The sequence below is a fragment of the Phalangium opilio genome, unplaced genomic scaffold (genome assembly GCF_054372755.1).
Source record: "Phalangium opilio isolate 3A_F unplaced genomic scaffold, DU_Popi_V2 ptg001628l_1, whole genome shotgun sequence".
Classification (NCBI taxonomy): Eukaryota; Metazoa; Arthropoda; class Arachnida; order Opiliones; family Phalangiidae; genus Phalangium; species Phalangium opilio.
Genome location: NW_028324259.1, coordinates 280,715 through 294,275, shown reverse-complemented (window position 1 = coordinate 294,275; position 13,561 = coordinate 280,715). Strand labels below are relative to the sequence as shown.

Below are 13,561 nucleotides of genomic sequence, written 5' to 3'. Positions count from 1 at the left end.
CTTAAAGTGTATAGCCTTGGAAGAAAAATTACGCGGGGTAAAATTTCAAACTGCCTTGTCATTGGAAGGGGAAAAAAGGGTGTCAAACTATTTAATAGACGGATATTGTAAAAATCCTGAAATTGTTTTAAACTATAACGGATGCGTCTATCACGGATGTGTAAAACACACAAAACATTACGAGTAAAATCCTATAGTTAAAGATCTAAACAGAAATGTCTACGAAAGAACTCTAGATAGGGAAAATTATCTAAAAAAGATTTTACCGAACGCCGAACACCTCAATATTTGGGAATGCGAGTTCAATGAGAGATTACGAGATGATCCTGACGCTAAACTCTATTGTGACAGTTTAAAATTTAAACAACCAATTGGATCCAGGAGTGCCTTGTACGGGGGAAGAAGCGAGTGTATATGTCTGTATTATAAGGCAAAACCGGGCGAGTCTATTCAATACCTAGATATCTGCTCGCTCTATCCTTACGTATGTAAATGGGGCGTATTTCCTAAAGGTCATCCTGAAATTATTACGAAAGACTTCAACTTTGAACCTAATTTTTATTTCGGTCTTATTTCTTGTCGAGTATTAGCGCCTGAAAATCTATTTTTGCCTGTCCTTCCAATTAAAACTAAAAAGAAACTTTTCTTTGCTTTGTGTTTAAAATGCGTTGAAACTGAACAATCAGTCTGTACACATAATTCGGAAGAAAGATCCTTCTGTGGTTGTTGGCCAAGTCCCGAAGTATATCTAGCAGTTAAAAATGGATATAAGATTCTAGAGTTTTTTGAAGTCCAGCATTACAAAGAAAAGTTTGACAGAAAAGAAAATACCGGTTTATTTGACACTTTCATTGATTGTTACCTTAAAATTAAACAATCTAGTTCAGGTTGGCCTTCGGGAATAGAAAGCGAAGAGCAAAAAGAAGCGTATTTAAAATCAATTTATGACCGAGAAGGAATAGTTATTAATAAAGAAGAGATAGTGGACAACCCCACTCTTCGCGCCATTAGTAAACTATGTCTAAATTCGCTTTGGGGTAAAATGGGTTACAATACGGATAAGAGAAAAAATGTATACATTGACTCTTACGCTGGATTAGTTAAGATAATAACTGATGAAACGAAAGAACTGTTAGACCTAAAACCTGTAAACGATAAAATCTGTTTAGTCAGTTATAAACAAAAAAAGAATACGCTCCTACCTACTACAAGGGAAGTCCCACGATAGCTTCCTTTGTTAGTTCATTAGGACGTATCGAGTTGTATAATACGATAAGTAAAATGGGTAAGAGGTTACTTTATTGTGACACCGATTCATGTATAGTTGTAACAAAGGAAGGGGAATATCTACCACCCTTATCTAGTAATCTAGGGTGTTGGACGGATGAGTTAAAGGGTGAGACGATTCTCGAATTTGTCTCGACAGGGCCTAAGTCGTACGCTTACCGTACCTCGGACGGTAAATCTGTTATTAAGATGAAAGGTATTACCCTTAACAGAAGAAATGAAGAAATCATTAACTTTGATTCGATTAAAAGTGTTTTATATAGTCCCTCGAAAACTTTGTCGGTCACCGTTCCATTTAATGTTGTAAGACGTAAAGAAACAGCCACACTTTTATTAGGCAATCTAAAGAAAACCTTTGGATATAGTTTCAATAAACGTAGAGTCTTAGAGGATTACACAACACTTCCTTACGGATATTTAAATCATCAAGACCCGTCTGCCACGTCAAATGAGAAAACGGACCACTAAACATCGGGTCACGTTTTCCCACCTGGTCAAAGTGAGAGTGATACCGTACGAAGATCGAGTCAACTACGAATTCATAGACGATATTAGAGAACGTTTTAAAAATGGAGAACGGGTTAGAATATCGCCTCCGCTTAGAAACACCGATGACCATTTTACTGGCTGGTCCAAGCAGCTCGGGGAAAACAACGTGGGTAATAAATTTACTCAAATATAAAGACATTATCATGGACAAACCTCCTGATAGAATAGTCTATTGCTATAGCGTTTATCAGGACATTTTTGATGAACTGAAACTCTTTTTACCTATTGAATTCCACGAAGGACTAATTCCTAATGATCCTGATTTTTTTGATAAACGAATAAATAATCTTTTAATCCTAGACGATCTAGCTAACACCTGTACCAAACAGGAGTTTATAAGTAATCTTTTTTGTGTCGGGAGTCATCATTTATCTTTAAGCATCGTGCTGCTGTCTCAAAATGTCTTTAACCCAGGTAAATATTCTAGAAATATATCATTGAACTGTTCTTATATCGTTATGTTTAAAAATCCTAGGGATTATAACCAGGTTCGCTATTTAAGTCGTCAGCTTTTTCCTACAGACACCAAACGCCTAACGGAAGCGTACGAAGAGTGTACCGAAAAAGCGTATTCTTATATCTTAATAGATCTAAAACAAAGTACCGATAATAGTTTAAGACTTAGGTCCAATATATTCCCCAATGAAGGACCGATGGTAATCTACGTTAGAAAATAATAATCCATAAAATATAAATCTCAATTTATTTAACCTCATTTCGAGACATGCCTTTACCCGTGTCGGTTAGGAACCAATTACCCTTTTTAAATCTCTTGCGTAAAAGCGGTGTGAAACAAAGAAAACTTTTAATATCAAAGTGTACGCGACCCCAATTGGATTGTATAAGCGGTATTTGTTATAATTTGAAGAACGGCGGTATTCCATTGAATCGTCATAAAAAGAAAAGACTTCAACGTTACAAAAACGTAATAAGGTATTTATCCAAGAGAGGTTTAAGCGACAAAAAGAGGCGACAGGTGTTAATTAAACAGGTAGGAGGATTCTGGCCGGCGTTGCTTTCAATGTTAATACCGACAATAGCTTCGGTCTTTACTAGATAATGAAAAAGTGCGTTTTAGTACCAGCGGCTTTACTGACGGACAATCAAAAGGAAGTTAACAGTTTAGACAACGCCATTAAAGAGGTACTGAGAAAACCTGGTTCTGCCGAGGAAAAATTGAAGGAGTACCTTTTAACTCTTCAGAAATATTTATCTTTAAAGAGTTTAGCGGAGCCACCAAGCGTTACTATCTTGCCACCTACAACGAGTTCGTCTTTTCCAGCACCCGGAGTGTCGAGTAAAATACAGCCTCTAAGTCCTTCATCCTCGTCTTGGATTCCTCCATCGTGGCCAACCCCTATCCAGAATATACCTATTAATATCTCTACCCCCTCCCAAAATGTCCCTACTAATGTCGCTACCCCTCCCCATTGTATCCCTTTTAATATCTCCTCGAGTCTGACTACCCCACAGCCTATAATGAGTAGTACAGCAATGGGTCAAACACCGGCGATATCGTTTACTACGCCAGCGTCACTCTCTCGAACGACCAGTATGCCAATTTTAACACCAATGGGACCCGTGGTACCGAAACAGTCCGGGACGTCTCAAACGCCGAGTATGCCAGTTTTAACACCCATGGTACCGAATCAGCCCGTGGCGTCTCAACAGGCCTTATCAACGAAGGGCGCTTCTGGTTCAAAGTTCCGGAAACTTAACCCTAACGATGAGACTTCGCCGAAAAAAAGACTCGCGAAAATTCCATCTACGAAATCAAAACCGTACCCTACACAAGCCAAAATAAAAAAAGATCGCGAAGCTAGTTTGAAAGAACTTCAAAAGCCCGAATCTAAGATCGAATGGGTAACTTATAAAAAGGCAAAAAAATAACCTTAATAATGATTATTACATTTTATATAAAGCAACTAACTCATTATATTGAAAAACACGTATCTGATTATATAAAAGCATGTATTTGAGTATATAAAAAATCATGTATCTGATTATATATAAAAGCATGATAATTACAATTTATATAAAACATTATAATCGAATAATAAATATTTTTATTCTCGCATTCAATACAAGTGTATCTGATTATTAAACATTACAACTTTAATATTTTATTGGTTACATTTTTCATATCTATGTCTTAACAAGTGAAGGCAGATATTCCATAAAGATAAGGCGTCGTTAATTTCCGTTTTATTTTCATACATTTTCAGAACTCTATGAAACGAATTTCCCAGACATCTTTGAATAAGGAAGAATATACAATGAGGTCCGCAACAAAGGGAGAACATATCTTGAATTAATTTATCGTTATAGATCCATCTGGACGCGTATTTGGCCAGGTTAATTTTATACGTATCCGGGCTCTGCCCGTAACTGCAGAAAAAATTACCTTCATTGTTTTCAACGTAAATGGCTACCCAATGAAGTCCAGGAACCTCGGCTCTCTCCGTGTTCAGAACAAAACAAAATTTCTTCTTTCTAGGTTTCCTGGGAAGCATGTCTCTAGGAAAAGTACCTAGATAGTAGGGTTTTGTCCTCTGGTCGCATGATAATATTTGATTTATTTGTAACGTATTCATATCACTTTAGATAGTTCGTATTCGTAAAACGTTCCTTTAATTATTTCGTTATTTTTGTCTTTAACAACGTATACTGGAGGATTACGGTACAAAACCTTATCAATAATAAAGATCTCTTTTGTAAAGTAGCCTTTATATCCCTTTGAAAAGGTTTTTTCAAATTTACTCAACCTTACTAAATCACCTTCTTTTAGCTTTGGTTTTGTCCCAGGTTTAATGGTACCGAAAAGACGGTACCACACCTTATGCTCATTTTGTAGATTAACATTGACTGGCGCGATACCCGTTGAGCGGTGTATCGAGTGATTGTAAGCCTCAACTATTTTTGGTAACGCACCCAGATAGCTACGAGTATCAGCGCTAGTCATGAATTTGTGTATTTTCTCTTGAACCGTTCTGTTAAATCTCTCGCAGATCGCAATTTTTTTATTCCCGTAAGCTACGTAGTGATGAATACCTTTCTCTTTAAAATATTGCTGAACTGGTTTAGCTAAAAATTCAGAGCCAGCGTCCGTATTTATATTCGTGGGTACAACATCTTTATGTATTATTTTGAAAGCTCTTATAACTTCCGCGGAAGTCTTGTTTTTAATAGGTATAACGTAGGCGTATTTACTCAAAACATCTATATTACTTAACAAATATGTCATACCCTTGTTGTATCTGGAAAGTTTATCTAAAACTATTAAATCAGCCTGATGAGTCTCATCCATAGATGTCACTGTAATTTTGTTGCGAGGAAACTTTAATCGACGATAACGATGAATAGTATAGGTGGGTTGTTTTAATAGAAAACTCTCAACTTCTTTCCTCGAAGACTGAGGAACTCCTTTCATTAATTTATCCAATCCGGAAAAAGAGGAGGGATTTTCGGGGTCGTAGTACGCGTTTGAGAGAGACATTTTTTCTAAACAAGATCGAAAATGATATCTGATAATATAACGTAGTTGTAGGGTATTATATAAGAGGGAGAGATACAATTTTCTGGAATATTTTCTAAATAAGGAAAAAAATTGATATATAACGTAGGTATAGGAAACGCAACAATAAGAGTAATTTATATTTTATTCGGTTACTTAAAAATTAACAATACATTGTTTTTAGACCGACAAAATTTCCAAGAATATATTTTAAATAGATACGTCATTAAACACTGGATCATTTAGGACATTAGCTTCGGTAGTGGTTGTTCTCTGGCGAATATCTCCTGGTCCCTTGGCACCGTTTATCGAGTAATTTCGATATTAAATTCATTTTGCTCTTCTCCGAGGTAACGCATTCCAACGATTTCAAATCCTCTCGGAATATTTTCAAACGCCTTAGAGTAATCCCTGACCCAATACACGCGAGATAAGAGTGACATATATTTTAACCGTACATTAGTTCAGTTTTTAGACCGACAAAGTTTCCGAGAATATCGTTAAATAAAATTGAGACGTCGTCTTCGTAATCTCCGTATTCCTCGACAAAGGATTCTAGAATTCTTTCGTAGTTAAGTAACGGAATAGCTCTAATTAGGTTTTTCTCCACTCTCTCGCTCCAATTAGTATCCGTGGGTAAACAAGTGATATCGTGGGCGATTTCGTTGTGACAGCTGATATTTTCGCACGAATCAGTGAAATTAAATAAAATATTGGTCAAACTGTCCAAGATAATTTTCTTCATTATTTCTCTGGCCTCTTCTTTTCGCTTTAATTCGCTACCAATAACATTTTTCAAGTTCTTTAACCTTAACCAACTGTCTTTATTTAATGAAAATCCTTTCGATGTTGAGAATAGAATATTATATCTATTATTCGATCCTCTAATATATTGACGAATATCAACTATTTTTCCTCTCTGACATACGAAGCATTCTAGCTTAACTCTCTGAGTACCGTCAACTAACCAAGTCAGAAATCGTCCCGTTATTCCGTTAAAGAAAGCGTCAATATCCGCTTCGAAAGTCCATATACTATTCCAAATACAACTGTCGAAAGACGCTTCGGTTTTAGTATCGAGTCGTTTGACATTAAAGACGGGAAGAATTCCGCTTCCAACGTAAATGTTTTGCTTCTCCGATAGGTAGTGTACTTGATTCATCTCTAACCGGTTATGAGAGAATGCTTCTTAAATCAGAGGTTATATAGAGCCTTTTTACTCGGGATTAAATAACACCGAGCGATCCCTAGTTATCATGATAGAATTTTCAAATTCGGAATAAATTATGCACGTGACATTGTGTGGTAAATTGTTTTTAAATTTCATATTGATACGTAGATTTCCTTGTCGGGGCAAAGAAAGATGACTAGCCCCCGCATTTTCATCCGGGCTTAAATCTAGGCAATACAAAGCGTAACCTTTTTTGTACTCTTCGTACGTGATAAAATTTCCCTTGTTTTTTCTGTATGTGTTTAGAGAGGTGAATAACGACATGTACTCTCGAGTGTATAGATTGTTTTCGTAATCAGGCGTAAAGGCTTCCGAAGGATAGGTATCGGTACCGACGTTGACGGATAGGTAATTAAGATCAAAGGTTTCAAAATTAAAGGGGTTTAAAGAATGATTACCATTAAAGGCCGAGGTTCGAACTAGACCTATGATTACTCTTTGAGGTATTTTACCTAAGAAGACGTTTTCTCGATTAACGTCGTTCATTCCAGCTGGAATTGAAAAGGTTTTCACGACTGTTTGATTCAAAGGATAGATGGCGCTGGTTTGCTCTAATACCGTAGCGTGGGCTAACATTATTTCGGGATTTATTTTTAGTCTTTTAACGTACAATGAGGCATTATCGATAACCACTTTATATTTCTTATCAGCGGCTTCTTTCGATATTACGCAAAACTCTGGTTTGGATCGAATAAGCCTAAATCTAACGTCTACATTATTCAATAGGAAACGATTTAAGCGACAAATATCAACGTGTAACGGGGCGTATAAATCTATCGTACTCGATACCTTGGCTCTCTCGGCTCTTCTTAATATCCCATTGGTAGTTAGATTTTTATTGGCTGCCACCCAGGCGGAATCGGGATCGATCGGATTATCCTTATAATACAACCCTAGATTTAGTTGGCTTTCTTTAGCATCTATACCGTAATTTAATAAATTCTCGAGATAAGCGATATAAGGGGCTCCTTGGTTAGGGGACTGAACGCTCGTGTTTCCTAAAAAGACGTCTATTTGGGAAAAGAGGGCGGCGTGTAAAAGATTAACCGGAGCTACTTTGGTTTCAGCGGCTGGTACTTCGGTGCCGTCCAAATGAAGCACCCTGACCTTCAGCCTTAACCTAGTTTTAGAAAGGTCGATATAATGTTCGCTCGTGCCAGGGACAAAAAATTCCAAAGGTCCACTATCCGTTACGGAACTTAAAGGTTGATAACTTTCGTCGCTACTAGTTATAATATTAGCGTTCAAAGGGGGTGTCGCGAATAGGTCTAATTCCCCCATCATCCCTTCGAATTGGGCCATCTTGTTTTATGATAAAAAATCGGCCTTTGATCTACTTTTCTTCTTGCGTATCTTCTGACGTTTCCGTCGAATACCAGACCCGTACTGAGAATTAGCCAGACTATCACCCGCTTTATGAATTAAATTTGAGCCGGCTATTTTTAGATTCCTTTTGAACGCTCTCTTGGGTTCTTCTCCAGCGCTCATATCTTGAATAAACCTTCCACCAAGTCCTAAAGCTTCTTTACCCACGCTCTTAGCTATCGGTTTCGCTAGAGGAGTTAACATTCTCATCAAAGCTCTAAAAATGCCTCCCAAACCAAATCCTTTCTGCACTAATACACCTGGTGGAGATCCAAGGAACTGATCCTGATAATAGGACACGTACCTATTAGGTCGAGACATGTCGTCTAAAGTGAATTTTGATAATGATGCGATCCGATATAAAGGATATAGGAGCGTCGGCTTCGTCTCTAATATCAATTTTGATAGTTTCAATTTCGTTGGATCTTATAGGATAATAGTCTATAGTATCGTATGTGATAATTTTCTCCGACGTATCGTTTTTAGTGGGAATGACGCGTAGAAGAGGTTTGAAACCAGAGCCTATAAACTGGGGGTATATCAGATCAGTGTAAACGTATAAATATTGACTGACTAAATCCGGTTTGAAGTTGGCGTTTGCAGACCCTAATAGACGATTAGTTTCGTCACCGAATCCTAACATAGAACCTAATTTGTTACGAACGCCTCTAAAAAGCACGGTGCACTCCTTATCAGTCGTTATTCGAACGGTACCGTTATCGTTTAATGAGAAATTAAACCGAGATTGATGAGCTTCGGGTATCGCTCTATTCATAGCTTCCAATAGGGCGTCGACACTATAGGGTCCCTCAGGAATCTTTACCGTTACCATACGATTTTGAAGTTTTAAAGTTTTTTTCAATTTTATCTCGATATAATTATTGGTGTAGTTTATCGTAATATTTCTAGCTTGTTGAGACAATGGAATGGGACAAATGTATTCTCCAGTAATGTACTCGTCCGTTTCGAATCCTAAAACCTGAGCCAGAGGGCCAGGAGCTAGCCTGGCCTGGTGACCGGCATCGACTGATAATTTAACTCTCTTGATAGGAGGCCCAGTCGGAACTGACATATCTATAACCTGTATTTTTACGGGAAAATTCTGTTTTTCAAGCTGAACGGTTAAGTCACGCACCAGTTTATTCTGCATTGAAAAAAATACGGCGTTTCCATTTTTATCTTTCGAACCTTCGTACTTTTGCGGTATTAACTCTACTCTTCTAACGTCCCAGCCAGCATTCGTTAAATATCGTTCAGGTACCTGTATTTCGAAAGAGTTACAGGTATTGTCTATTACGGTTGAAATTTTCGGTGTTAATATTTCCGATAAACCAATTTCCCATTCGTTTGAAAGAATAATTGGTTTACCTAATTTCACCGTGAAAGACGATTGTGAATTATCGGGATATTCATCAGTTTTATCACTTAACAGAGTAATGAAAAAAGAATTGACCGACATAATTGATACTTTATTTAAAAATGAATGAGGATTTACACGTTATTCAATTTTATTTAGAAATAAAAGGTTGAACTCGATGTGATGGTTAGAGCGGGGTTCGATCTCGCGACCTATTGATTGGCGAACAAACGCGCTAACCACTACACCGAGAGCAACCTTAATCCCTTCCTACGTTTTAGAGAAGATTACATTAACATATACTTGGAAATAAAACTGGTAAATGTTCATGATAAAAACTATCGGGAGTACCGAATTTACTCATTTGTTCCTGTATGTATTTTATAAAGTCATTTCCGTAAAATTCGGCTTTTTCTTCTAAACACAATGGCGCCGGTGAATCCGTTTCCGGGGCTTTGGCTCTTGGTTGATTTATACCGTGACCCAATCGGGTAAATAACAGCCCGTCATCTAATTCCTCCAAAATAATTGTACTTCTAGGTAATATGAATCGTTTCAAAATTTCCGTCTGATTCTGGTACTCGATATCTTTTACTTGAGGCTCTCTATCTTTAAACATCGGGCATTTCTTCGTAACACGAGCGATTTTCCCACTTTCAGATACTCGGTGTTCGAAACATATTGTATACATAGCGCATTGATCTAAAAGATACGCGACCATATATTGGAAATCCTCGCGCCCTTTGAATCGTTGATACGTCACTATATAACGCATTTTGTAAGATCTCCCTCGGAAGTCACTGCTCTCTTCAAGGCGTTCGTCGAATAACCGAGATAAAGAGAGATCGCTCTCTTATCAAACAAACTCTTATTTAAGTCTGGCGATTACGTCACGACTAAAGACCAGTACAGACACGTCCTAAAAAACCGTTTAACCATATAGAGGGAAAATTTTTAAATTATTTCCAAATTTTTGGATTCATTATCGCAGAATTTAATCATGATGTAATCAGTACATTGTTTTTAACATTTTATTTCAAAATTTGATTTGTTTTTTACACCATTGACATTTTTGTTTGTTTATATATATATGTCAGGAAATAGTGAATATGGTAAAAGTAAAGGATAGAGACCAAAAAGCGCAACTACTGGGTTCATCGTCAACATTCCCAAAATAATTCCTACAGGTACAGTTATAGGAAGTAGAATAATATATGTTCCAGCTATAAAAGAATATTTGATTCCAACCTGTAAAACCCTCAATATACAACATCTATTATTACAATATTCTTTAGTCTTGGATTTGTTTGTACTTGAAACGTATTTCTCCGTTACTGACACATCTCTCCCAGACTCGTCGTTAGAACAATTTATAGGTATGTTACATGTTGAAAACCCTTTAACAAGCGGACATTCCGGGGAATATTTTCGATGCTCCTCATTCTCCATTAGAAGTCACTGCTCTCTTCAAGGTGAATAACCGAGATAAAGAGAGCACTCTCTTATCAGAGAAACTCTATCTGGCAATTACGTCACGACTAAAGAAGTTCACGCCCCTTAACCAATTAACAAAGACCTATTCAATTGGCGACCCCACTCTCGACCAATAAACGAACTCAGAGAAACCCCCCCGGATAAAAAACCGGTGTTCCCCCATTCTAAACTCACGCGAGTATACACGCGCGAGTCTAGCGCGCTAGAAGGCTGGCGGCACACTTAAATGACCTAATTAACTCTCCATATTTCGGTGGGTTCACTACTCTCATCGACGGCTTCTTCGTATCTCATATAGAGCGCAGGGTCTTGCTTTAATTTCTTGACTAGATAGTTCAGTCTCTTGGTGGATAGCGTAAGATTGTCGCCGATTTCATCTTTATTTGTTTTCCAAGGGAGAATCGTTGTGTATTTTCCATCTTCGTACTGTAGCGTGTTCTCATGATAGGCAAGTACTTGATCTTCGACTGCTGTTGTTTGGGGTTTATCTCTGATACCCAACGACTCAATCTCCCAGAAGTCTTTCAGTATACCATTCAGTTCACATTCCTTGATCCCCACTGTCATAACTTGTATGGAATTGACCGCAAGTGACTGATTCTGGACTCCATGTACTGACTATCCAAAGATACTTTTCACAGCAACCACCGAATCATCCAGTCTCTTATTTTCTCCAGTGTTTAACGTCCAGAAATAGTCCACCCCAATCAGCACTGGAACCTCGTGCGGGACAGGTACTCCTTGTACTTCATCCATGTCGTCCAGCACTAATTTGCTTTCCTCCATTCGACATCGAATGTGCTCTCCAGGAACGGTTATAATAGCTCCGCTAATTGTTGGGACTTCTAGCGCCTCGATGTGGACGACAACCGTGGGATCCGTGACGCTCCGCAGCGTCAATTTTACTGTTCGTCGTACTACTCGTTCTGCCTCCGTCTTCCCGAAGGGAAATACGTTAATGGTTTCTGTCTTAGTGACTGGTAATTTTAAATGTCGAACCAAATCTTCTCGAACAAATGTCCCTTCACTGGCTCCGTCAAAAAGGCATCTGACGGGGGTTCTGATATCTTCCCCCTCGGCATATGTCACGATAGTTTGGAGAAGTAGTTTGCGTCGGATAGGTGTCTCTGGGGCTCGTGGAATGAAGGTTGTCATTGCAATGGTTCTCTTCTCAGGTTGCTGGTCGCTTGGTTTTACGTTGTCTTCTCTAGATGGATCAACGACTTCGCCGAACTTCAGACGGCAGATTGATGAATGGTGTCTCCTTTGGCAATGGGTACATTTTACTCCCGATGTACAACGACGTGCTCGATGTCCTTCAGTTAGGCATACGAAACATCGGTTTTGGTCTTTGATGATTTCGGACTTCTGTTCTATGGAAATGGCTCGACATAGCTCGGTTAGATGTTCAGAATTGTTGCAATATATACATAGTTTCGATACTGCTGTCTTGAGGACTGCTGCCTTAGGAATCCGGCTCTTTGGGTAATGCGACATCTTGAAATGACTGGGCTCGTTCTTTCCTCTCTGATTACTCCATCGTCCAATTTCTTGTCCACGGGGTTCTTCATCGGCTCGTTGATTTGGTCTGCACAAAGCAAGCGTTTTCTCTCTGCTCTCGACTTCTTGCTTACAATGTCTGAGAAGGTTTCCCGCATCCTGTAGCTCGTCCGGGTGCGTCTTGTTAAAGTCCGACAAGATCTCTTGAGGCAAAACTTGTGTGAGTATCGGGAACAAGAAAGAGCCGTAAGTTTCCATGCTTGTGCCCAAGGCCTCCAGACTTTTTATTTGGATTTCACAGGTGTCATAGAGCTGTCTCAGGGCTACAACATCTGTCGCTCTCTTCACTGGTTGCAAGTGTAGGATTTTCACCATGTGAGTATTAACGGCGGATGACTTCTTTCCAAACTGATCAATGAGTTTATCTACGGCAGCTTGGTAGTTTTCGGCGGACGAAGTGTATCCTCCAATGGCTTGTAACGCTGGACCCTCAAGGAATGATTTCAAATACCCAAACTTGTCTACGGCTGCTAGTGTTGAATTACAATGAATCGAAGCTTCGAACTGACTCCAGAAGCCTTGCCAACTTGATGGGTCTCCTCCGAACTTTTGAACGGTCAAGCGTGGTAGCTTGACTGTAGCTTTGCGTTCAAAGTGTCTTTCATGTCCCACTCGTCCCTCAGCCTCGGTGAAAACTACGTCCTCCTGTCTTCGGTCCGGTATTGATTTCACAGCTCTTCTCAGTTTCGTTCGCCACTTGACTATTTTCTCTTTGTAATCCTCTGAGGCTGCTACCTCCGCCTCTATCTCGTTCTCTTCCATGTTCTCTTGGATGGCTGTATTGAGCTCGTTTAGACTCGTGTTTTTACTCTCAAGCAGCTCCAAGAGCTCCTCTAGCTCGTTTGTATCAAGATACTCTTCTCTCAAATATTGCTCGATTTGGTTCATTAGGATTGTTGTTCTCTGGCGAATGACTTTCCTCTCTTTCTTCGCCGCCTCCATATCTTTGGTGAATCAAGTTTACTGCACTCTCTTTCTCGATGTCTGACCTGCCGCAAAATATCTCCTCAGTCCTTGTCTCCCGGGTTTCGGCACCAATATGTTGCGACTCGACAGTTGCAGTAGGAAATGACTCACGAAAGATATGTTACTAAAAACTTTTATTGGTCATGTCCTAAACAGCTTAATTTATAAACCGTGCGTTTAACATAAATTTAATTAGAAAGGTTAACAAAGCGAACTATGGATACTCGATTAAACATTA

At 38.8% G+C, this 13,561-nt stretch overlaps 2 protein-coding genes across 2 annotated transcripts; one reads left to right on the top strand and one right to left on the bottom strand.

Annotated features, from left to right (window-relative positions):
• The first annotated feature begins 2,326 nt into the window (after nt 1-2,326).
• Nucleotides 2,327-3,726, top strand: LOC149583096 (uncharacterized). Its single transcript, XM_089864065.1, has 3 exons — nt 2,327-2,827; nt 2,893-2,979; nt 3,058-3,726. The coding sequence occupies exons 1-3, from the start codon at nt 2,561-2,563 to the stop codon at nt 3,724-3,726; spliced, it is 1,023 nt and encodes a 340-aa protein (XP_089720191.1). The 5' UTR covers nt 2,327-2,560.
• Nucleotides 3,727-11,415: 7,689 nt separating this feature from the next.
• On the bottom strand, nt 11,416-13,299 carry LOC149583095 (uncharacterized). Its single transcript, XM_089864064.1, has one exon. It carries the CDS (start codon nt 13,297-13,299, stop codon nt 11,416-11,418), a length of 1,884 nt encoding a protein of 627 aa, XP_089720190.1.
• Between the last annotated feature and the right edge of the window lie 262 nt (nt 13,300-13,561).

Excerpts from the sequence above, each read along its gene's own strand:
- LOC149583095 (XM_089864064.1), bottom strand. The coding sequence starts at position 13,299 with ATGGAGGCGGCGAAGAAAGAGAGGAAAGTCATTCGCCAGAGAACAACA.
- LOC149583096 (XM_089864065.1), top strand. The coding sequence starts at position 2,561 with ATGCCTTTACCCGTGTCGGTTAGGAACCAATTACCCTTTTTAAATCTC. Across the intron at positions 2,828-2,892 it reads GACAGGTGTTAATTAAACAG|ATAATGAAAAAGTGCGTTTT; the intron begins GTAGGAGGATTC and ends GGTCTTTACTAG. Across the intron at positions 2,980-3,057 it reads TAGACAACGCCATTAAAGAG|AGTTTAGCGGAGCCACCAAG; the intron begins GTACTGAGAAAA and ends TTATCTTTAAAG.